The sequence below is a fragment of the Rhea americana genome, unplaced genomic scaffold, assembly GCF_003343005.1.
Source record: "Rhea americana isolate MKP2758 unplaced genomic scaffold, rheAme1 scaffold_286, whole genome shotgun sequence".
NCBI lineage: Eukaryota > Metazoa > Chordata > Aves > Rheiformes > Rheidae > Rhea > Rhea americana.
Genome location: NW_028186408.1, coordinates 406,156 through 429,706, shown reverse-complemented (window position 1 = coordinate 429,706; position 23,551 = coordinate 406,156). Strand labels below are relative to the sequence as shown.

Here is a 23,551-nt window from a genome sequence, read left to right as displayed (position 1 = left end):
TGCTGAACAATTATTTAAATAAAATATGTCAAAAATGCATATTATAGATATAGAAGTGAAGGGATCTCTTGAATTCTTTTCTTGTCCTATTTTCTGTATCACTTACCTCTGGGCTTCAGCTTGCAATTTTCAGCTAATTAGCTCAYTGAATAGACAAGTGTCACTTCTAAAACATTCTAGCCTTCACAATTGATCACCAAGAGAAGTGCGTACACACACACGCACATGCCCCCCTCAACTCCTGCAAAAAAGGGTTCTCAATACACTGACAACTCAATTTCTGTCAGCCGTTCCTAATGACATACAGATTTAGGATAAACACATTTGTAGAATTTTGTAATCATAGAATATGAAAGATGGAAGTAACTAGTTTTTAAACACAAGACGAGACTTTGTCAAATAATATTCTAGGTTGTAAATTAATGTGCTGCTTCTAARTTCTCCTCTAAAGAGCACAAACCAGATTTTATTTTCATTGAAAAAAAACACATCAGACATAACACATTACCTGACCATTCTTTAGACCAACTAAGAGGCCTTCTCTTCCTGGAGGTCCTCCAATTACTTTAATGTAACGAATAAGAGATTCCATAAGCCATTCTCGTTCTTTAACGCCACTAAATGAGAGGCACTGTAATCTTTTCTCCTGAAGATATAACAATATACAACATACTGCACGGAGGTAAAGAGAAAACTATTGTTCCTCTGATATGCTGTATTTATATCTATGTTGACGTGTCTGCCTACTTCTTCACATAACAATGAGAAAGTCAAAAGTCTTAGCTATCCAAAACTATGAACTAAACAAAACAAAACAAAACMAAAAAAAACCCACTTTTTTAAGCAGTCCTCTCTCCCCGCCCTCCCCCTAAGATTCCCTAGATTGGGTGCAAAGTTATGAAATTCTTTACAGAGGCTGTTTCACTGAGATATAACCACTTGTGACATGCCACATCTACTGCTTAAAAATATGTCAGCACTGCAGATTATAACATACTACACATCACACTGCCTAATAGTATAATCCATTACAAGTTTTTTTCAAGGTACTAATCTTATTTTACCAGCTACTTGGACAATTGTCTTCAAGTCATGTTAATTATCTTTAAGGTACGCACCTGGCATAAAATTATGTGAGCTGAACATACAACCAGCAAGTTGCATTCAAATTTTTTTAATATTTTTTCCTTCACCCGATAATACATGTCTGAAGAATCATCTGAGTATAACTCATAAATCAAGATTTTCTCTGGCATCTGGATTGCCAATCTGTTTTTGTAGATTGCAATTTTCTTTACAAGCTCTCTGCCTTTTATTCTAACTGGAGAGAAAGAAAACGAAAACATAGTATAGTGCTGGCTGAAGTTAAAGCAACAAATACAAAAATCAAAAACTTACTTATTATACTAAAATCAAATCCTTCTAAAGCACCTCCAAATTTAAAAGTTGATTCCTGCTAGGATGTGTTTGTTGCTTTGAATCACTGTAATCTACTATCCATATAGATAATCACAATTCATCATCATCCAGTATTTGTCAACAGCACGTTTTGGAGTGATACTTTCATTCCTTGCCATAAAAAGCCAGTACATAAGAAGAAACAATTTAGCACAAACCCTTGAGACTGTTAAGTAAGGAAAAAAAATCCTAGATATGATGTACAGTATTTTTATCTTATACTCGCAGAGATTAAAACCTTATCTTAAAACCTGCTGCCCCTTCCAATGTCCTTTCAAATCCCCACACCTTCCATTAAGCTTGTCAGTGCTGATCCTCCAGAATCCAAGTCTGCATTTTTATCCTGCAAACCCTGTTCCTCAATTTTACTGTCAATGTGACAGCAAACTGCCTGGTAAATGCAGTATATATTCCAAGTGTTCTGATGGATATTAATTAAAAAAACTAATGAGACTGAAACTCTGACATGACCGAAAGTGCAAAATTACCTTTTTGTTCAGTGATGAGATGTTGGACAATAACATCTGTCATGTTGTCTCTGTAAGCATAACGATCTTTATAAAGGCCATGAACTGTGCTGAAAATCAGTTGATAAAAGGATATTGTTCCATCTTGGCATCCCACTGCCTGAAGAAAAGGAGGAAATACTTTTAGTTAATTGATACGTGTAGGTGAGAATTGGCAAAATGTGTCGTATTTGTATGACAATTATGTTCTTTATCCTTGCATAATGTTGATACCCCAACAGCCTACTTGCACTACATCAGTGGTAAAACTTCTGTTGAACTCGGGGATTGATCTTAACATAGACCATGTATACCCCCCCCTTAAAAAAAATAAAAATAAAAAAAAGGCGCAGCTATCTTAACATTTGTACCATAGCACAAACAATACAGGATGTATCACAGCTCCATCACATGCACTTTCAAATTTCCACAAGGTGTAATGCTAGAAATAAAAACAGATATGAACATTTTCTTCCCATCATAGAATTATACATGGTCAACCTATTTTAAATTGTTAAAATGCWGCAAGTGCATTGACATCTGAAAGCAGGTGTTACATTCATTTATTGCCTTCTTGCAGCCTAGGTTCTACTTCCCCATGATGTGTTTGATTTCAGAGGAAGCTTTAGGAGCTCACTAAACAATCTTTAGATTTTGCTCTCTCAGTAAGAATGCCTAGATCAGGCAACTGAACTTGAAGATTACAGGTTTACCTTACATGACAAATTCTCTGTAAAAAAAAAAAAAAAAAAAAGACAGTAAAATGCATCTACTCACCACATAGTTGGAGTCTGGTTTAACTTTGCATGTCCACACCCAACTGCTTTGCTCTCCTATGGTACCAAGACGCACACCATCCTTTGTGAAGAGGGAAACTTGTTTATCTGAACCTCCTAGTAAAATATATTCTCCTTTAGTAAAATAGCTGACACAGCAAGGATCAAAATTGAGCATTCTGTCCTTTCCAATCTACAAGAGAAAATAAAAAGATCAAAAATAACAACAAAAGGATCATTTCATATTTTCCGAGGCAAGAGTAACAGACAGAAAAAAACACGAGAATCTCCTGAGTGGCACAATGATACYATCCTTCTCATTCCTCCAGCTATGCACAACTTTTCAATACCCTAGAACCACTGGCTATATTAAGATCCCAAAAGCCGTTCTAAATTACACCCAAGTATCCTTACAGTCCCAAATCAACCTCCTCAGAATGAAAGCAATTCACAACCTCCTTCCCCACTAACTGACTGAAATATACAGAAGTTCTGTGTAAGTCAGTAAACCATACCACAAAAGTCTGCAAAGTTATAAGTTTAATATAAGAAATGGAAGACAGTAGCTCTGTTGCTATGGAAAAAACAAGGTCTGAAAGAAAAGACAATTAGAAAATAGACTCAAAAGAGGTCTGGAAGTCAGAAAACATTTTATGTAGCTAATAAAGCATTAATATACAATTGTTTTATRCGGAAAAGACAGAACAGAATTAGAAATACCCTTGCATTCTAAAACATACCTGCTTGCCACTAAGCTGATAAAAGGAAAGTTTTTGACCCCAGTCTGCCACAGCTAAAATATCATTGTGTTCATCTCTAAGTAAAAAAAAAAAAAAAATTATACAGTAATTTTACAGTAAATTATTCATAATTCCTAGAGTAACAGAACTAAGTAATAAGACAGTAGGATATATTTCACATTGATTTTATTTTGTGCTCCAAACTGTCTTTAAATGAAATGGTATATTGCTGTCCTTTCAGTTTATGGCTTTTTAAAAGCAATCTCCCCCACAGGAATAACTGCAAAGCTTGATACATTGCTTCACATACAGCTATGTAACAGTAGGTACGCTAAAGCTAATGATCCCTTAAACAAATGAAACATCTGGGCCCAGATTCTGATCTTAGTTACAGTGATATAAAGCCACTATAATAAAGTCAATATAGCTGAGCAAGAGTGAACTATAAGACTGTAAGAGAGAACAAAATCTGCTCCTGGGAGAGCAGCAGCAGACTGAGGAAAGGTCCCAGGTCTCGCACTTGTTAACTGTGGTACTCTGACACAAACTGTTCAGCTTGGGGCATAACACAGGAGTCACATTCTCCAYAGCCTTTTACTCAGGAAGAGGCCAGATGGCAACCTGAATGTTCTGCTGTAAATAATGCTTTGAGACACAAGCTGAACAAAAAAGAAATGGATGAGAAAAACTAATGAAAAGCTAATCGTTTAGCAAGGACCTTCTCTTTGCACAATGAATGACGTATGCACCCGTGGAAAAAAAAATAACATGCAATCACATACTTAAGAATTATCCCATAATGAACACGTATGTGCAGAATAAATTAAGACTGTACAGGCAACTGATGATCCAGACTGTCTTAGCTTCTGAATATCTGATTCTGTAAACTGGATAATACTCTTTCACTTTGGTCCTTTTCATAAATTACTATTCTACATAATAGTAGACAGGTTCCTTTGAAATTTCACTCACAAGCTGGAATCCCTAGGGCTGTCTTCCTCCTCATGCTCGTCTTCCTCTGAATCACTATACTGACTACTGCCAGGCCTGGATTTCAATACTGGTAACTCCTCTAAATAGCTGTGAACTGACTCCTCTTCATCCTCATTTGCTCTACTCCAAAAATTCTCCCATCTACTGCAATATCAATTGTTCATTCACATATTAGTTTGGCACAAAATTCTTTCTGAAATATAAACTGCTGCCCTCCATCCCCCTGTAACTTCCAATCCAAACAAAGCCCAACACAAAGAAAGAGAACAAAAGACATAAATGAAGTGTTTCTAAAAATCTAAGTAGAATTTATTCCCAGTTTTTACATTAATTGGAGACTGGCATCAAAGACAAACCCCAGTATAAAATCACTAGACAAACATAACATAGTTGCCATTAATTTGTTTCAGCAAGGAGAAAAGTCTAGCCTTTCTATAATCAATAAACCAAGGATTATCTATTCAGCATGAAAGGAAAGGATTAAATGATTTACCTGGATGGATTCCAACAAATTGACCATACTGGAGAAGCCGCACCTCCTGTACGCTCTATTTTAACTTTCTCTTCACCATTTTTATTTCTTATACTGACAATGCCATTGAACATCCCCAAAGCAAGGTATTGGCCATCATTTGTCCAGCTGATAAAACACACATATATTGAAGAGCAAACCATTAAAAACAAGCAGCAGGACTGTAGGATGGTACAGCCTACTAAAACAGGGATGATAGATTTAAATATATTTTTAAGAGGGAGTTTTGGGAGATAGCCAGTAATCCTACAGTTTGCCATTAACGTGGATTTAGATGCATAAACAACAGCATGCACTATAGCAAGAACATTTTATTATATACATACAAACAAAAATGTAGAAATAAAAAAATATTAACACGATCATCTGCTTGCAACACTTGTACCATGTGCTAAGTAACATATACATTTTTGAAGACAGTGTTGGCAGTAGGCCAAACTGTTTTAAAAAACACATTTACAACAGTGATCAGAAAAAATGCATCGGGCTAAGATACAGGAGACCTGCTTTTTATTCTTGTCTCTACTGTAGTTAGCAGGGTGACTTCACAAAAATCATTGCACCCCTGCCTCGGGTTCCCCACAATATCTGCTTCTCCTGCAAAAACCACAAATAAAAATGGCAAAAAGCACTACAGCCAGAAAGTATAACTGCTTTTCCTTCTAACTTCTTTTTATTGTTATTGCACAAGATGGCTAAACAAAGAGAGAAAATAAGTCACCTGCTCAAGACCAGAACACCTCTCCAACAAACACTACCAAATTAAAACCAAAAACTATCATAATAAACAAAATATTGTCCTCTCAGAGGAGGATACAAGAAAGAACAAACCATTTTTGACAAATAATAGTCATATTGCTACTGGAGCATCATAATTGCTATTGAAGCATTGTAAAGATAAGAATGGCAAAGCAGCATTAAGTACATAATGCTACTCAACAGCAAGTTAGGGGAGCCTACCTCACACTACTGGTTACTGTCTCTGCATTTAACTATGCTATTTGAACTTGTTTCTCTGTAAGCTTGCRTATTAGGGTTTGTAATGAAACTAACTAAAATGATACAGGCAATTCTTAAAACTTACCTACAGCAAGTAATCTTACTGCTAGTTTTATGTTTAGAGACTGACTTCTGTTCAGGAGACCACAAACCTTCATCAAAACAAACAAAAAACGCAAGTAAACTACAAGCCAGTGTTGATCAGCATTCAGACTAGAAATACACATAGACAGAAAAGTCATTCTGGATTTCAGAGGGATCAAAATCTCACTCATTGCTAGAAAGATTGTTTAAATAGATAATATTTATCAAAAAAATATATATAAAAAATCCATCTGAATATTACAGAACAAGCATCTCCAGAAAAGTCAGGGTGAAATAAAGCACTGTGTTTTAAACTATGGCATCTCACTACATACCCTTTTTCAACTGTGTTTAAGTGAGTTAAATAAATATCTAATGCTACTTTGTTAGGTAGCAGTATCTTTATACCTCATTTCTTCTGAATAAGAGCTGTATTCATCTGTAGTTAGCTTCACTCTTCAATTTAACAGAATTTACTGGTTTAGTGGAAAAGAAAGAAGACGACATACCAAAATCACTGGAAGAGCAGGATGCCAACTGATGAGTAAGAGGATTGTATGAAACGCATTGTATAGAGTCATTATGCCTAGAATAAAGTTACAATCATATTTCAATAAATCATTCTTAAATGCCTCATTTTCTAACTTTCAGCAGGATAGCTGAAAGGCATACCAGATGCCAGAAATAATTAGATCAGCTTAAATTACATCAAATTAATCTGCAATTACTTAAACTAGATCAATAATGAATTTTAAAAAGATAATTGTATTTAAATGAAGGATTTGGTGCATTTCATCAATATTATCTAAAAATATAGGTAGACAGTGGTTTGTGAAACATTGTGAAATGTGATTAAAGGTTATAGCCAAATTCTAAAATAAATCTGATTGTGTATAATCCTAACTTCTAATTTCAAGAATAATTGTACACAGACACAGAGTCAGAAACAGAACTTGAAGACACAGCTTGAGAAATTACATACAAAACAAAGCCAAGAGGGAAGTCTCAATCCTTATCTTTAGTTTGGTCTTTGAACTAGAAATATATTAATTTGGTTTACTACACAAGATCAGAATCAAAATCTGTTTCATTCCCTCTCAACCTGTACAGATATTCCCCAGTCCTCTTGACAACCCTCTGAATTCATTAACCTTTATCTAGACTTTGCATCCTCTTTCATGCCTTTAATTACTTTTCCTACTTTTCAGATACTTTGTTCCTCCCTCTTTCCTGCCAGCCTTTTCTCTGACCCTAGTCAACCTTCTTCCACTTCTAACATCACTTATCCTTTGACAGCAGAAATTTATAACTAAAGTTTGTACTTGAGGGGCACAGAATTGAAAGGGATCACTTACGTGTATTTCAGAATTCCTTCTAACTTTGAAGTCCAAATTATCACACTCTTATCTGCTGAGCCAGATGCAAACCGTTTGCCTGGGAATTAAATATAATTTAAATCCCATACATTTAAGAATCACTTTCATTTCAAATACTTAACCAAAGAGGGAGCAAGAAGTTCTTGAACTTCACAAGGCTCAAGTAATAAAGGGCCTAACATTGCAAGTGTCTTCATGTGGCTGTGCTTCTCTATCTACATGAAACTCGAATGACCTTTTGTTACTCCCTCAGAGAACTCATTGTTAATCCCAGCAATGCAAGCAGCTAGTCTTCCCAACCTGTGTCAGTCACAGGTTGAAGACTTATGTTACTAGCCTCAAGAGAAAAATTGTATATTTACACACAAGTATAACATAAATATATTTGCACCTTTTGAAAACACAGTATTTGACAGGAAATCCTTACAGTCCACACAGAATCAGAGTCAGAGGCAACAAAAAACTGAGAAGCAGAGTGAGCTCTGCAGTGAGTCTAGATGAAGGATCAGACAATCAGGAAGCTCTGAGAGAGAGGAACTGGTGGGAAAAAAAAAAAAAAAAAAAAAAAAAAAAACAGAGGCAAGACTGCTAGAAAGAGGGACTTCTAGGGTAAGTCTCCTCAACCTACCCCCATAAATAAAAAATTTAACTGCAGCTGAAGCAGAAGGGGAAAGGAAGTGGGGACTGCAGTTCTTGGATTAACATAACAGGTAATCCTATAGACATGGAAATGCAGTATTTCCTTCTCCTTGTAGCATTTGTAATGCCTTTCAAAACCCAATACTAAAAGATCATATATGTACAAAATGCAATCACTAAAACTACCTTTATTTATCAATTTTCAATAACAAAGGGAAGAAATTATGTGCTCTATAAAGTAGAATAACAAAGCCCTCAAAAGTGATATTTACCATCTTTAGCATAAGCCACACAATATACAGTGTCCTTATGTCCTTTCAAAGGCTGGATTAAGGTTCCATCAGAAGTATCATATACCTATATAAACAAAAATGAATATAAAACTTCAATCTTTCAATGAGTTACACAGGACTAAGGCCTAAAACTACAAAAACAGAGAAACAAACCAGTAAGAGTATGCACATTTTTGTGCTTGCTTTTTTTTGCAAAAAATCCATGTTGTTAGTTAGTTAGGACAGGGCAAGAGAAAAATGTTTTAAAACATAAGAGCACCCTTCCTTGAAGTAATACTTCTCTTTCAACACACAGAAGGAACGAACACTGAACACTAGCAAATCACACGTACAAAAGACATGTCCAAACAGCACATTTGGCCTGCTTGTTTTACATCATCCCATTCTTTCCCTATTTGAGAACTATTTTTCAAGCCTAACAAATTATTGGAAAGGGCCATCATTAAATACACCGTGCAGTGAAACTAATAAAGCCTGCTTTCGTGCAGCTCTGAATTACACCTCTGGAATTGTGCCATCCAGCCACCCCCCAGCCTGCTTTGCAAGAGACCATAGGAGAACCTTGGTCCTGAGCTGGGTTAGCACCAGGCAAGCAGACCAGGGTGCTGGATAAAGCTCTAGTTGAATCGCCTCTCAACACTGGGACACTTAGTGAGTTTTTTTTTCCATCTTTTCAGAGGGATCTCCACAAAACTTGCAACACAGGATTTGTACATCGTTGCCACTGTGGGATGTTTGGCTGAGTGTTAATAGATTCAAAATCTCTGGGTGAGGTAAGGAAGGACAAGATGACACAAGTAGCATAAAGCTCATTACCCTTAGAAATAAAGCTTAAAAAAACGGTAAGAAACATCAAATAGCTTTGAAACATTTTACAGTTAGACGATATGAAAATATACATGTATTAGGCTGAAGCTGAAGAGATAAGAGGATTTTTGATAGGTTCATACATTCAAAAATTAATGCACAAGAAATCACACCCCTACAGCTATAACTGCAAGAGGGGAGGAAAGAAAAAAAAACGTGTCCTACCAGTAGTCTATTTCCAGCAGCAATTATCAACTGAGTCCCATCCGGTTTGAATGTGAGATCATAAATACTAAAGAAAACAAACAAACAAACAAATCCACTCATGTTAGTAGGCAGACGTTTAAGTATCAAATTTATTTATGCTYCCAAAGTACCAAAAACGTGCTTCTAACTTTGAAATTCCACACAACAACCCCCGCTCACTGCAAGCGCGGGGGTACACCCGATTGCTGAGCAGATTCCCGAAGGCACACAACCGGTGGCGGCCTGCCGGCGGGCAGCACACAGAACCGGGCCGGACACGGGGCAGGGACACCGGGCCGGCCCGGGGCAGGGACACCGCGCCCCGGCTCTTACCACTGCTCGGCCTTGTCGCGCCAGGTGAGCGCGGCCCGCATCGCCCCGCCGCCGCGGCACCCGCGGGTGCCCCTGGCAACGCGCATGCGCACGGGGGCCGCCGCCGGCGCGGCCTGGCGCGCATGCGCAGGGCGTGGCCACGCGACGGGGCGGCGCTGCGCTCGCGCCTGCTCGGGTAGCGGGGGGAGGTTGGGGTTCGTCACGTGGCGGAGGCGCCTGCGGAATGGCGGCACCGGAAGTGGGAGCGGGCAGGCGCTGGGTTGCCATGGCAGCGGGCGGGCTCTGCGCTCCTCCCCCCGYTCCAGTGGCGGCGGGACGTCGCGGGGGGCGGTGATGTCACGCGGGTGGCGGCGGGAGCGCGGCGGGGGCCGCGATGGAGGCGGCGTCGCGGCCCGGCGCTGAGCGGGGCTCCTGGAGCGGAGCCGCGGCTGCCGCGGGCGGCGGCGGCCCGCGCGGCTGGGAGCGGGTCGTGAAGCAGCGGCGGTCCGGAAGAACAGCGGGGAAATACGACGTTTATTTTGTCAGGTAACGCTTGGGAGTGCGTGCTGGCGGGCAGGAGGGCGCTGCGCTGCCGCCCACAGCCCGGTCCTGTCTCACCTGCGCGCGGCGGGTGAGATCGTGCTGCGCTTGGGCAAGCCGCTTCTTCTGTCCCCCCTCATATTAATAAATGTGTGCACTCGCAAATAAAAATACGTATGTGCAGCTCATGAAGTGTTCAGTATGCATTAAGCTGTAAATTATTTGCATACACTTGTTTTGACCAAGTCTCAGAAAGTTGTCTAGAGTGATCACCCTGTCAACCATTTCATGGTGGTTTTTTTAAGCACCAGGTAGTGTAAGAGAACCCAGATTTGGGACAACAGTATTTGTTAAGTGAAGAGCAAGAGGGTATAAAAGTCATCACTAATCATTTACTTTTCTTTCATACTACAGTCCTGAAGGGCGTAAACTAAGATCAAAAGTTGCAGTAGCGGATTATTTTCGTAAAACTGGGGAGACAACTCTAAAAGCAGAAGATTTTGATTTTACAGCACCACCTAAAAGCTGTACCCGCTCAAGGGCCAAAAGATGCAGCACAAAAGCTGTGGGAACTGTTTTAGAGAAAGAGGATTGTCAAGCGCAAGTCCACAGCATACAAAATGGTGAAGAAAAAATTCATAAGGTTCAAACTGGAAATGAACAACTGAAAGATGTTTCTGGTACAACCACTTGCAGTAGTGAAGATTTGATCATGAAAGAAAGAAAACCAGAGGACTGTTTGAAAACCAAAAAAAAGGGAGCAGTCAGAAAAAGTGTTCAGAATAACAGAACTAGAAAGAGCTCAGAAAAGAGAAATCCAGATAATACCCAAACCAAAAGACAGAGAAAAGTATATAATAAACAAGAAATTGAGTGCATTCAAAACAAGAAATTCTGTAGAAAGAAAGACATATGTGTTTCTAACAGTCAAGGATCAGATGAGCAGAATACAGAACCTGTGGATTCAGGAAAAAGAAAAGCTCTCTTAACAGAGGAATTACTGATTGCTGGATCACAGTCAGAAATACAGCTGGGATCAGTCACAGCTCACTTGGGAAAAGAGTTGAAGAGTGTAGCTGAGTTGGAGTATGTAGAAAAAAGTTTTAATGAAACATCTTCTGCAAAATCTGAGAAGACTTATGAATTGGAAATAGGGAATGAGACAGATCAAGAGAATCCAGATAACCAGAATTTTAAATCCAACACTGAAGCAGATGCTAACRTTTTGCAACTTTGTGACAAGAAAATCTTCACAGAAATTAAAATGCTGCAAGGTATATATGTGTTTTTGAGTAGAGTACTATTCTAACTCCGTGCGAGGAGTATTCCTGAACTTTAGCAGAAAAGTATTCTGCTTCAGATCAGGCTACTTTATGCTTGGCCATACTTCATCCATGCAAGTGAAGATGATCTGTGTGTGCTCTTATGGGAATCCATCTCATTTCTTTATTCTGCAGCATTTAACTTAATGAGGCTTTATTCACAGCTGGAACTTACTGTACTGGTCTCTCCAGCTTTATGATACAGTATAGTGATGATCATTACTTTCCTTGCAATAGCTCTTCTAATGCTACTGCACCATTGGTCACTTTTTGATTCATGAAACAGCCTAGTTTTAGCTTGTTTCATCTGATAATAGTTTGTGGAGAACATTTAAATCTTGACTGTAGCTGAACATGTTTCCTCAGGCTGTTGCAAAGTAATGGTTTCTCTTCTGAAGATAATTCATAGAGCTGAAATACAGAAGTACTGGGGTGAATCCAAAGTGTGTTAACATTCTAYGCACCTACTAAAAATCCTTGTATTCCCATCACAACATAAAGAGGAAAACATACATGAAACCTAAAAGCAATTTTTTTTAAATTGTGACAGAAATAATGCTAAAATATTATTTCTTTACAGAAGAATCTATTCCCCGAACACAGGTGGAAAGGAGGAAAACAAGTCCGTATTTTTCAAGTAAATACTGCAAAGAAGGTATAATATTCTTTAAGGAAAAAAAAATATTTTATGCACAGAGGAATATGATGGTTCAATATGAAGTAAAGTTATGGAAAATTTCTTGCAGTTTTAGGCTGGCTCAAGTATAGCCATGCTCTGTAGACTRAGAGCTAGGTTTACTGCACGAGTGTTAATCTTGTCCCATTTTAAAACTTGGTGGTTTGTATCTTGCAAACAACAATTATATCTAATACCAAATGAATCGGCAGCTCTTGCAGCAACTGTAAGAGGATGGATTGAGTGGGTGTTGGGAAGGTTCTTTACAGACCACTGAGGTGTTTTTCTGTTGAGGGGAAACCCTCTACTCTGTGGCTATTGCTCTGTACTTACAAAAGAAGGTGAAGATAGCTGTGAAGGGCCCCTCTTTGAAAATATGTATACCATTGAAACACAGTACCACAGATATAGGCAGCCTTTGCTCTTACGGTATACTATGCCAGGGACACACAGGCCCTTGCAGTTTTGTAAAAGAGAGCAAGTGAATTGCCAGTGCTCCATCCACATACAGTGCTCCCACAAAGATGAATTACTCTGAAAGTTCCTCCTTTTTCTAATTATTTTCTTTTAGATTAATTCATCCTTTATTTCCCAATAACTGTTCCCATATTACTTTTGTGTACAGCTCCAAGCCCACCTAGAAGGAAGGCCTTCAGAAAATGGACTCCTCCACGTTCTCCTTTTAACTTGGTCCAAGAAACTCTTTTCCATGATCCATGGAAACTGCTTATTGCAACCATATTTCTCAATAAGACTTCAGGTAAAGAGTAATACAATTTTGTGTTGTGTATATGTTGGGGTGCTGTTATCTTAGGGTCAGAACAGCTGCCAAAATTTTTATGGCATTAATGAAAGATGAWATGCATTTTATAGCTTGTGTTAATGTAAAAAACATGTAAATCCTAAGTCAGCAAAAGTTCACTTCCAAAAACATACATAAATAATCACAAAAGAGAATTACCTGCAGTGTTCTGTTCACAGTGATTTCTTTGGTTAGGTAAGATGGCAATTCCTGTGCTCTGGGAGTTCCTTAAGAAATATCCTTCTCCTGAAATAACAAGAACTGCAGACTGGAAAGAAATGTCAGAGCTGCTCAAACCTCTCGGCCTCTATGAACTCAGAGCGAAAACTATGATAAAGTTTTCAGGTAGATTTTCCTTAGTATGGTTGTAGAATGTTCTGTATTATGTTAGCTAAAAGAAATGCATTGTTTTCAAACAGTGCTCTGTGGCCATTTCTTTCAGTTTGATAAATATTGGTGTTGTCTTACTTTATGCAGCTTTGGGATACATTGGTCTTATGTGTGTAAAGCTGTCCATCCAATTGCCTTAACTGAGAATAAAATAGAGACTAAAGTAACATACCTAATGAGTTCTGCAAAAGACTTTCGTTTAGGAGAATTCTTTGAGTGGAAAAAGTTAATTACTGTCTCCAGGACTAGTTTAGTATTTTCCAACACTCCAGTAAGATGGTTCTGCTTTAGTTCATATCAGATGACTTCCAAAAGTCCCTTCCAGCCTAAATTTTTCTATGAGTCTCAGATACTTTCTGTACTTCATACTTAAAGTAAAAGCATTCCTCTGTGGATTCTGAGGAGAGAGATTTATTTGAAATGCACTCACAGTGATTTGTTTGAAAGATGTTTTGTGACTCAACAGGGATTCTTCATCTACTTTAGCTAGAAAATAGCTAAAACTAGTACTGTTTTTCTTTTAAAATGTTCTAAAATAGAGGTTTGGGACAATAATAGAGAATCAGGATTTTGTCTAGACTTGCTTTCTGTGATCCACTTTCCTGTATATAGTGAAGTATGTGACTATGCATTCTAGATGAGTATCTGACCAAACAGTGGAGGTATCCCATTGAACTGCATGGAATTGGAAAATATGGAAATGACTCTTACAGAATCTTCTGTGTCAATGAATGGAAAGAGGTATGTGATGCTGATGTTCTTGCAGGGCTTGATCCAAAACATGCTCAAAGCAGTAGCAGTCTGTCCTTTTGCTTTGTTAGACTTTTACAGACAAAATCACTTGGATTAAACAAATAAAAATGATAGCAAGTTTTCATCTTCAATTAATTGAATGTACAGAATATACCTTTTAAGAGTCTGATTCTGTAAATCAAGACCCACATCCCCTTGATTTTTCTGTAATTTTCTATTTTACACTTTTTTTCTTTCCTTAATGTGGGGATGATATTCTCTTCTCTGCACTAGCTAGGAATTTGGTTCTATATATTTAATGTTAGCAAAGTGAAGACATTTTTTGYAAATGTTAAATGCCTTAATTATGTTTCAGGTGCAGCCAAAGGATCACAAGTTAAACATATATCATGCATGGCTCTGGGAAAATCATGAGAAACTAAGTTTAGATTGAAAACAAACAATTAATACAACCTCATCTTGTATTTACCAACTTGCTATCTGTATGAAGTGGATATCCTTCAAGAGTTGTTCTGATCATCAAGTTCTCAATCTAAATATTTGTGTAACATATTAAACTCAGGTAATCATTGTAATAAAATGAAGATTAAAAGTTTTAAATTTTAAATATATGTATCTAAATTTTTGTAGAGTCTGTTTAAAGCTGCACAGTTAACTGAATCTTGTCACAGTTTACAATGGATTATAGGTAACATCACACTTCCTAACCAAAGAAAGAACTTCCAAGTGTTTATTTTGTATTTGTTTGGTTAAAACAAGTTGCGTTGTCACACAATTTATTGCTCTGTTTTCCTTTGTGAAATGTGACAGATTTTTGGTTCCTTCTGATTAACTTGTGACTAGACCTGAGAAAGTAGGCCCTGCATTTATGCTAGTGAGTCAAAGGACGGTTGCTGTCTTTTTTCAAAGATGTCTTTTGAGGTAATCATCTTTCTGAACATCTGGCGTGCTTTAAAGTCAGTGTTTCTGAAAGCATGTTATATACAGTGATCGGCATGCATGAAGAGAACATGCAAATGTTGTACACAGGGTGGATCAGGGCTGTGCAGGTAACTGCAGCCAAGCTAGGACCCAGTGTATACATCAGCTGCTGTATTAAAAACAACTGCTGTAATCTCTGTGTCTCAAGTGAGCACAGAAGCAGTTGTACAGAGAGAAGTAAGACAGGGAAAACTGGTAGGGTTGAACGCCGCTCTCCTGAGCGGGAGCAGAGGCCGTGGATGCTTTAGATGGTCCCGCATTGGCGCGGTCGGTTCCCCGTTCCTCGCGCGTGGTCGGGTGTAGTGACCCCCGGCTGCGACTTGCACCACCTTTGCGGGTGTACTCGAACGTAGCGCTGCCGCTGCGGCTCGCCGCGGGCGGTGGACTCCTCCGGGGGAAGCTGATGAACAGCAGCACCTGCGCGTAAACACGGCAGCCCCGTCACCGTCCCGGGGGGCGCCCGCCGCCCACGGCGCCGCCGCCCGGCCCTCAGCGCCCGCCACCTGAAGCAAATGGCGACGCCAGAGCCCGCCGCGCGCAGCGCCCCGCGCCCGCCCGCCGGCCAATCAGCGCCGCGTTGCCATGGCTCCCGCGGCAACGCGGCCGCGCGCAGGCGGCGGGCCGGGGACGTCGCTCGGGCCGGGCCGGGCCGGGCCCTCAGCGCTGGCTCCCCTCTGCCTGGTGCCCTTGTGGCCGGGCAGCGCGCAGAAAGCGGCTGGCAGAGGCAGCGTACCGCACRGGGAAAAGAGGCTGTTAGGCTGGCGTGCCCCCTTTACGGGGGGGTCACCTCTGCACTGAAAAGAAGGCAGGAGGTTGGGCTGAATCAACGTTAGCCTCAGAAGAAACCTGCTGAGGGGAATTGCTTACTTGTCTGGAAATATTCCGCAGCTCCTGGCACCTCTGTTAATCCTTCTAAAATAATGAGATGAGGAAAAAGTCATTTTATCTCAGCTGGTTGTTAGCAGCAGCTTATGTCAGCAGCATATTCTTCTTCATGCTGCTGTGAGACATGGTATCAGGTCCAAGCCGGCTGCAAAGAGGCATTAGTCACACTCCTGTCAAAACACTGCTAACTCCTTTTTATTGCTTCATGGATTACTTCATTTTAGCTTAGAAAGATCTTACAAAATTTTAGTCTACTTTTTTTTTCCTCCTCTAGGATCAAAGCCAGATCTGCAAAGAAATCGATCCAGACGGGCTTGACACTAGGTTTTRTAACAAGTGCATCTGTTGTCACTTAGAGTACCAGCATGATGAGCAAGGATTTAATTGACGATTTGACCGATGTCAGGCCAGAACTGTTCTTGGGGCACTGTTTCAAACGACACCGGCTGAGAAATATGTATCCACAATTTTTCCTTAAGTTGAAAGCAAGTAGGTTTGGGCCACCCAAATCCAGACGTCGCATTATTTTTGCTCCACCTATAGCAGGACCAGCTTTTCCCTTTTCCCAGCCAACTCCAGGCCCGAATTTCTGTCACTCAGCTGTTTTGCAGACGCCCCAGGAGGGAGAAGATAGCCTCAGTTCTCCAAGGATCACCTCCGATACAGAAGATGATCTGCAAAAGCTGGAGGCATGGATTATAGAAAGGAAGCAATTCCGTTCCCAGCTGGAAAGCCTTGTGGATGTGGAAAGATGGTTGATGCRAAAAGCTTCCCGCAGTGATCAAGAAGAAAGAGTCTGGAGAAGAATAAAGGCATGCAGAGCAGACAGGAAGGCTAGAAGCAAGTCAGGCCCGACCCACAGCCTGGAGGTCAGTATACGCTGCACTGTTCTGCCCTGGGGCTATGGCACCGCTGCCCACGCAGCCCTGCCACTGCCCAGGGTCACAGAGACCTGCCCGGTGCATGAGGCGTTGCAGCACKTTCACCGGACGTGCATGGAAAAGACCAGCTGTTCTCAAACCAGTAGAGTGATGCTGCTTTGCCCAGCGGATGTCACAGCTGCTGGCATGGTAATCCTGGACAACGGTGACGGCAGGGTTATTTTCCAATCTTTTTCAGTGCTCGCCAGCGGGGAGCGGCCAGCTCTGGTGCAGGGGTAGCGCTCCCGTTATTCGTGTGCCGTACCCCCGGGCTCTTGTCACGCTGCACAATCTCCTGCACAAACACAGTTTGAAGATGGTGGACTTATTCAGGAAGGCTGATATGGACARGGGGAAAATCACAAGAGAAGACTTCATTAAAGTCATCAAGGAGGTATGTAGAGAACAGAAAAGTAATGAACAGCTGCAACTCTTTATTTTCCTGCATGCAAACCCAGACAGGTTTCAGTGGAGCAGATGGGGTATTTCCTCAGGGAATTGCTCCCACAGTCTGTGAAATGCCTGTGGGGAAAGGGGAGGGAAAGGTGCAGAGAAGCTGGATGTAACCTGGAGCGAGTCCCAGCAGGGAGGGAAACCCACTGCCTCCAGGTCTAAGCACAGTCACTACTCAGCCGTGCGGCTGACCGGATCCTACTGTGCACCCTGAGGTGCCGTCAGGTGTCCCAATGTTGACACTTTGCATTGAGCTTGCCCCCTCCAATCTCAAATAYTTCCCATTGGACTACCTTTCAGCACGTGTTTGTACAGCACTGCTCATGTGGAGCCTTGCTTCCCAGGGGCGCAGTTGTGCAGAGCAGTCAGGTCTGTCAGGATTTAGCAGTTCATCTGTCATCTGATATGACAGTCAACCCCTGAAGGACTTCTCAAAACCAAGAGGGCTGGGAAGTTTGGCATGTTAACAGCTGAGAGCTCTGCAGAAGGCAGCAAAGGTCTAGTAATGTTAATAATCTGGATAGGCCCAAGTAAACCTCACCAGGTCATCTTTGTGCCCTGCCTACCTGCARGTACAGCTGGAATAGCAGGAAAGCCCATCCCTCCTGGCTCTGTGGCAAGCCTCGGACTTTTTGTGATCACAATGTCATTTTGTTTTTGATCACCAGACCAAAGTTCCCATAAGTGACAAGGATCTGGAGGAAGTCATCATCTTCCTGACTTCCTCAAAACGGGGGAATTTTATAAGCAATGACGATCTGATTGAATGTCAAGATCGATGGCTGGAAATGATGCAAGGGCAATGCAGAGASACCAAAACAGGTGAGAGGAAAACACTGTGCTGGAAAAGCATCTCTATATCCTTACCAAAGCATATGTAGAATATGCCCTGTAGCAGAGTGGCTAGAAGGAGACTTCTCTGGGGAAAAGCTGAGGAATCCAGCAGATGTGCAATACTGTAGTCAGCCCAATTGCAGGAGAGAGATTTTCTGATCTTCTAGGTTTGGCTTAAAATCAGAAGCCTGAGGTATGATAGCCTGTACAAGATTTTGTTTGTTTGCATTGATCATCCAGTTGATCAAAACCAGATCTTTCTCCAGCTCTCAGTGGCAGCTGGAAAACACAAACTCAAAAGAGCTGGGTTTTTTTTTWAAAAAAATCTAATACAGACCTGAAGGCTTGTCACAGTATCTGTGTCATCTTAAGTGACAGTTTACACACCTATAAGAGGCATTTTGCTGCCCTTGTATTGTACTCAGTGTTTTGCAGATTAAAAATATGTTGTATGCAAACAGAACACTTCAGGAAACTGTAAACTAGAGATCGGGATAGGCTGTAATATGTCAGGATCAAAAGCTGAAGGACGTTTTCATTCAAAGATCTGAGTCTGTTGGGAGTTTCAGGTTGCACGAAAGGCAAAATTGCTTTGTCTTAAATATTGATCRGTCCAGATGTTTCTCTCTGCTGCTTTGTAACACAGTTTCTCCGAGCTTTTTGTTTGTTTTCGTAATGTATCATAGGTGTACAAGCTGAGGGCAAAACCAAAGAAATGAAGCCTCCTGTTCCTACCAAGCCTGAAACTGGGTTAATACTGTTAGAAGTTCCCCCAATCAACATGGAGCCAGAACGCAGACACCTAACCTACGATGAAATGGAAGAGATTGGAAAGCAATTCAGAGACAGGAGGCGAAGGGAGAAGGTATTGTGTATGTGACAAGAGCACAGATGCACCTGCRTGTGTTGGCAAGTGTGAGCTGCTTTGGAGGACAGTAAAGAGCAGGGCATTTATTGTGAATATTATCTTTTTAACAGTCCCTTGACAACATAGCCTTAGAGCTGAGGTGCTACAAAACCTCTGAAACAAATGGTCTGGCTTCTGTACACTTCRGTGAGATAAATACTTTTTATGGGTAAATGGCAAGAAAAAGATGATGTTTGGTAGATAATGCAATTTTTATGTCTGGTGATGGAAGGTCTTTTTTTGATTGTATATCTACCTGTGCACCAGACCATGATTTGTCCTCAAGATTCTGATGGGCACTTTGTCCTGTTTCAGTGTAAGATGGTCAAATGGAAATATAAAACTGATTCATTCACCTCAAAATATTTTACTTGGAGCATGTAGGGTTGAATGAGCTCTGGCAGAATCCAAGGTGACTTCCTCTTGCCTGGATGCCAGCATACTGCCCTAYAGGGCATTCTAGGGAGAATCTGTCTGAGGAGCCAGCTCTGGAAGGGAGCTGTACCCACAGAAGGTGCCTGGTCCCACTGCAGGCTGCAGAGTCCTGTTTGCATGCTCCTTGGAGATGTAGCCTTGCCTGTAGCTCYTCCAAAAGGAGTGCCTCACTGATCCACTATGGCACAAACACACTTGCCCAGCAATGCTGACTGGGACCTGTCCTTTACTTGCAGAGCAAAGACACCCCAATAGAATGGAAAGAAAAATGTCGGCTGGTCAGATCTGGGGATAAATATGTTGATGAGCACTGCCTGCCATCGACTCTAGAGGGTGACATGGCAGAACTGGTTGATCAGTATCGCAGGAATTGCTTCCTGACCTATCTGAAGAGCTTCAAGCTGTGCAAAGAATACAAAATTCATCTCACCAAGATGATGCTGCAAAAAGGTAAAGCAAAGACCAACAGCTTGATGTGAATGCACTGAATCTGACAGACTTGCATCTCTTTCTGCACCCAGAAACACAGCTCATGTATGAGGGCTGCTGGTGAGGCCTGTCTGCAGCCTGAGGAGAGCAATAGRATACTGCTGATTAGGATCAGACAATTAGCAGGCCCAGGGCAGGGCCTGGCTTTCGGGAGCTAGGCTGTCACTGGGCTTCCTGGAGGATGGGGCAGAGGCAGAGGGTTCTAGTGTCTCCATTAATTTGTCTTCCACTGCTATTGTACTGGTAAATCCCAGTTCCCAGCATGGCGCGCAGAGCTGCCCCCGCTGCTGAGAAGACAGTCACCCTCCAAGCACGTCCTGCCATGAGGTTGGGACCGTTTTCCCCTCCTGTCAGGGTGCAGCGAGGGCCAGCTGCTCTCTAAGGGATGGAGGCCAGGAGCCAAGAGTGGTACCAGGGCCAGCAGGGCAGGGGCCTCGCTGGCCAGCACCCAGCCCCACAGCACCTGAGCTGGCAGCCAGACTCAACCAGGAGTCCAGATCATCCAGCAAATTCATGGTGGCAAGGCAGGTCCAATTTCAGGCTGGGCAGTCAGCCCATGTGCGAGGATCAGTGGGTCCACAGTGAGGCACATGCAGGGCTGGAGACTGGCACCCCTACAAGGCGGCTCGGCCAGGACTGCGACCCCAGGCTGAGCTGAAACAGGGTCCTGGGCCCCAAGCAGGGCCAGGGGGTGCCCAGGTGAGACTGAGCAGGGCCAAAAAGGGCTGTTGGTGCCTGCAGGGCCCTGATACCTTTCCCTTTCACATCCTGCCTGTACCACCTCCCAGACAGAATTGAGAGTGAAACAGAGATGACCTCGACTGTGTGGTGAGGGATAACATTTGTACAGTCCTGGGGCAGTTGGAGAATTTAAGTTTCCTTGGGTAAATGGATTCAGCATTTGCTGCCCTTACACCATCGCTGTGTGGGGCAAGCCATGACTCTTCATTGTGCACTTTGCCAACAGCCCTGCTGCACCCAGGGGACAAGATCATAAAAGAGGGAGAAGACATACTGAAAATCAGGCAGCCTGGAGGGCCCTACACCACAACACCGACCCACACGCTGTCACCTGTGAGCGCATCCAGAAAGCAGGCCAAAGAGATGCAAAACAGGTTTGTTCAAAGAATTTTAAGATCAGTCTCCTCCTGCTKCCCAGTTGTATATCACTCCTGTGTGCTTGTTCCTCATTGCATCTGAGCTGGTACCAATGTGTTGGAATGAAATACTAGGATGCTGCAAGGGAGAAGCCAGTGACAATGAAGAGGCAGATTCTCTTCTCAGCTACATGGACACTTCTGTATTTTAGCAAAGCCATTGGGTTGCAGTGGTACCAGCGATGCCTGGCAGGAGCATTAGAGACTAGTTAGGTTTAGTTTTGTACTGTGAACCTGCAGAGAGCTACAGAGGTGACAAAACTTCTTTCCTAAGAAGGTCCTCCTCAGAGTGACCCAATCAAGCTTTACTGTCTGATCCTGAGTAGCTTTAGAGATGCAGTTACCTTGCTCCTGTAATACTGAAAACACTGGATTTCGATTATTAAACCTAATGTCAGAACYTCACACTGCAATTTTTATGGGTTGATTTTTCAGAAAGCAATAAATAGTACTTAAAAAAAGGAAAAAAAAGCTCTGCACAGGTCTTAAATGAACTGGAACTCCTACTTGAGAAGCAATGCCTTCACTTGTTCAAACCTCATCATGAATTTTACAGGACTACAAGAATAGGTTCTCAGAGGGAAACAGCATGGTCCAACCTTCCTCCTACCAACCAGGGCTGCCGAAACAGCAAAGAATTTTCTYTCTCCAAAAATCACACAGTCTGAACTGTTTGGATCACTGGAGAAGTTTTGAGAGGGAAAAAGCATAGCAAAGTAGAGCACAGTCTTCTCTGTTTATCTCAGTTAAAGAAGGTTTAAAGAGTGTTAGAGTGTAGAGGTACTATGGTGATGGGCAATGTAACAGCTCTTGAGATATTTTTGGAAGTTGGCATTTCTAATATAAATAATGTATCCTAAGGACAGATACACCCGATTATGCAGCAAATATTTGGGTCTAACACAAGGAAAGCTGAATTACAATTCTCTCTAAAAGGTCATCTGTCAGCCTAGTTTGTCTTGAGAAATGTAGGCAGGTTGAACATGCCATTGAAAAAATACTTAGGATCAGCATCTCAATCTGTTCAAACAAAAGTATTCATAACYCTAATCTCAGAAATGTCAGAAAAGGGCGTAAGCCTGGCAGAGCTTCCTGGATCCTGGAAGCTGTGCTAGCTGGCTCCTGTCAGTCTCACTTTTGTCATTACTAAAAGGAGTGGTGAAACTACCTAGAATTTGATCTCTGTAAAACATATTATTATTCTCTCTCATCCTTTCTTTTCTTTTTTTCCAGGCAGCTCCAAAGGAATAAAATGCAAAAAAAAATTGCCCATGTGAGCAAGTCAAATGACAATAACTTCTGGCCAGGTCACCTTCTGGACAAGATATGCCTTTACCTACCTTCAGCGGAGCCTGGCAGGGCGCATGCCTTGTTCAGCTACGTTCACTCAACCAAGCCCGTCTATCACGGCATCTACAACCCTGACTGCAGCTGGCTTCTCAGCGATCAAGGATACTTGACCTACGGAGATACTGCGTTCAGAAAGACCCATTTCCTCTGAGGTGATTTGCACAGCAGCACGTGCCATGAGAACAGGTTTGTGATCCATCAGTCATCTCCATGGATCTGGGCTGTGCTCACGGAAGAAATAAAGGTATCACACAGTATATATTCAAGTTAAAGTTAGGGGGGAGCTGGACTGGCACCAAAACACACATCTCAACTGGGAGCTGTTCTGCTCATCCAGTAACAAGAGGCTGTTTTATAAAGGGTAGTGAGTTCCTGCTTCCTGGGCGCAAATTAAGTGGGAATGGGGGCAGTTGCCATGTCACTAACCCTCTATTTTAGTGTTAGGAGAGAAATCCAACCTTATTCTGGCAACAAAGAGAAGCTTAGACTTCCCAAAGGTTATGACAGGGGCATGTCTTTCAGAATCCCCAAGGTCCCCAGGGGGAGGTTCCCACCGGAAGGTCTCCGTGCCCCCAAGGGAGGTTCCTGTGCCCTCAGGGGAGGTCCCCGTGTCCCAGCGTGAGGTCCCTTTGTCCTTGGAGAGGTCTCGTGTCCCCAGGGAAGATCCGTGTGTGTTTGTGTGTGTGGAAATCACCTGTTCCTGGGCCGCTCCCCTTGGGGCAGCCCGAGTCCCTGCCGAGCTCCCACGTTCCCAGAGAGGTACCCATGTCCCTGGGGGATTGTGTCCCCAGGGGAGGTCCCCGTGTCCCCAGGGCGGTCCTGTGTCCCAAGGGGAGACCCGTGCCCCCAGGGGCTCCCGCTGCGGGCCGCGAGGGCCCCACGGCCCCCACGGCCAG

General features: G+C 42.2%; 2 protein-coding genes across 6 annotated transcripts in view; one reads left to right on the top strand and one right to left on the bottom strand.

The window, feature by feature from the left end:
* The window catches only part of IFT122 (intraflagellar transport 122), a 33,510-nt gene extending 23,650 nt beyond the window's left edge, over positions 1 to 9,860 (bottom strand). Inside the window, exons 1-13 of one of the 2 annotated variants that reach the window (XM_085308884.1) lie at positions 9,783 to 9,853; positions 9,429 to 9,495; positions 8,376 to 8,460; positions 7,444 to 7,522; positions 6,598 to 6,674; positions 6,090 to 6,156; positions 4,967 to 5,113; positions 4,453 to 4,617; positions 3,481 to 3,556; positions 2,742 to 2,933; positions 1,947 to 2,085; positions 1,119 to 1,321; positions 509 to 646 (exon numbers count right to left, since the gene is read on the bottom strand). In XM_085308884.1, coding sequence (XP_085165010.1) covers positions 509 to 646; positions 1,119 to 1,321; positions 1,947 to 2,085; positions 2,742 to 2,933; positions 3,481 to 3,556; positions 4,453 to 4,617; positions 4,967 to 5,113; positions 6,090 to 6,156; positions 6,598 to 6,674; positions 7,444 to 7,522; positions 8,376 to 8,460; positions 9,429 to 9,495; positions 9,783 to 9,823 — 1,476 coding nt within the window. In that variant the 5' untranslated portion in view covers positions 9,824 to 9,853. Of the gene's footprint in view, positions 1 to 508; positions 647 to 1,118; positions 1,322 to 1,946; positions 2,086 to 2,741; positions 2,934 to 3,480; positions 3,557 to 4,452; positions 4,618 to 4,966; positions 5,114 to 6,089; positions 6,157 to 6,597; positions 6,675 to 7,443; positions 7,523 to 8,375; positions 8,461 to 9,428; positions 9,496 to 9,782 lie in introns of both variants that reach the window. The other variant, XM_085308883.1, reaches the window with a different exon arrangement.
* Positions 9,861 to 10,089: 229 nt separating this feature from the next.
* EFCAB12 (EF-hand calcium binding domain 12) lies at positions 10,090 to 22,893 on the top strand. Of its 4 annotated transcripts, XM_085308881.1 has the most exons (9): positions 14,677 to 14,806; positions 15,055 to 15,165; positions 16,385 to 16,979; positions 17,230 to 17,424; positions 18,152 to 18,305; positions 19,004 to 19,182; positions 19,896 to 20,109; positions 21,116 to 21,263; positions 22,539 to 22,893. In XM_085308881.1, the coding sequence occupies exons 3-9, from the start codon at positions 16,476 to 16,478 to the stop codon at positions 22,804 to 22,806; spliced, it is 1,662 nt and encodes a 553-aa protein (XP_085165007.1). In that variant the 5' UTR covers positions 14,677 to 14,806; positions 15,055 to 15,165; positions 16,385 to 16,475; the 3' UTR covers positions 22,807 to 22,893. The 4 variants fall into 4 exon arrangements, 2 of the variants coding, with proteins under 2 accessions (XP_085165007.1, XP_085165006.1); XR_014896339.1 differs by lacking the exons at positions 15,055 to 15,165; positions 17,230 to 17,424; positions 18,152 to 18,305; ... (2 more) ...; positions 21,116 to 21,263; positions 22,539 to 22,893 and adding exons at positions 10,090 to 10,307; positions 10,716 to 11,575; positions 12,204 to 12,278; ... (1 more) ...; positions 13,297 to 13,446; positions 14,129 to 14,232 and having other exon boundaries at positions 14,600 to 14,806; positions 16,385 to 16,479; XM_085308880.1 differs by lacking the exon at positions 15,055 to 15,165.
* Positions 22,894 to 23,551: the final 658 nt, after the last annotated feature.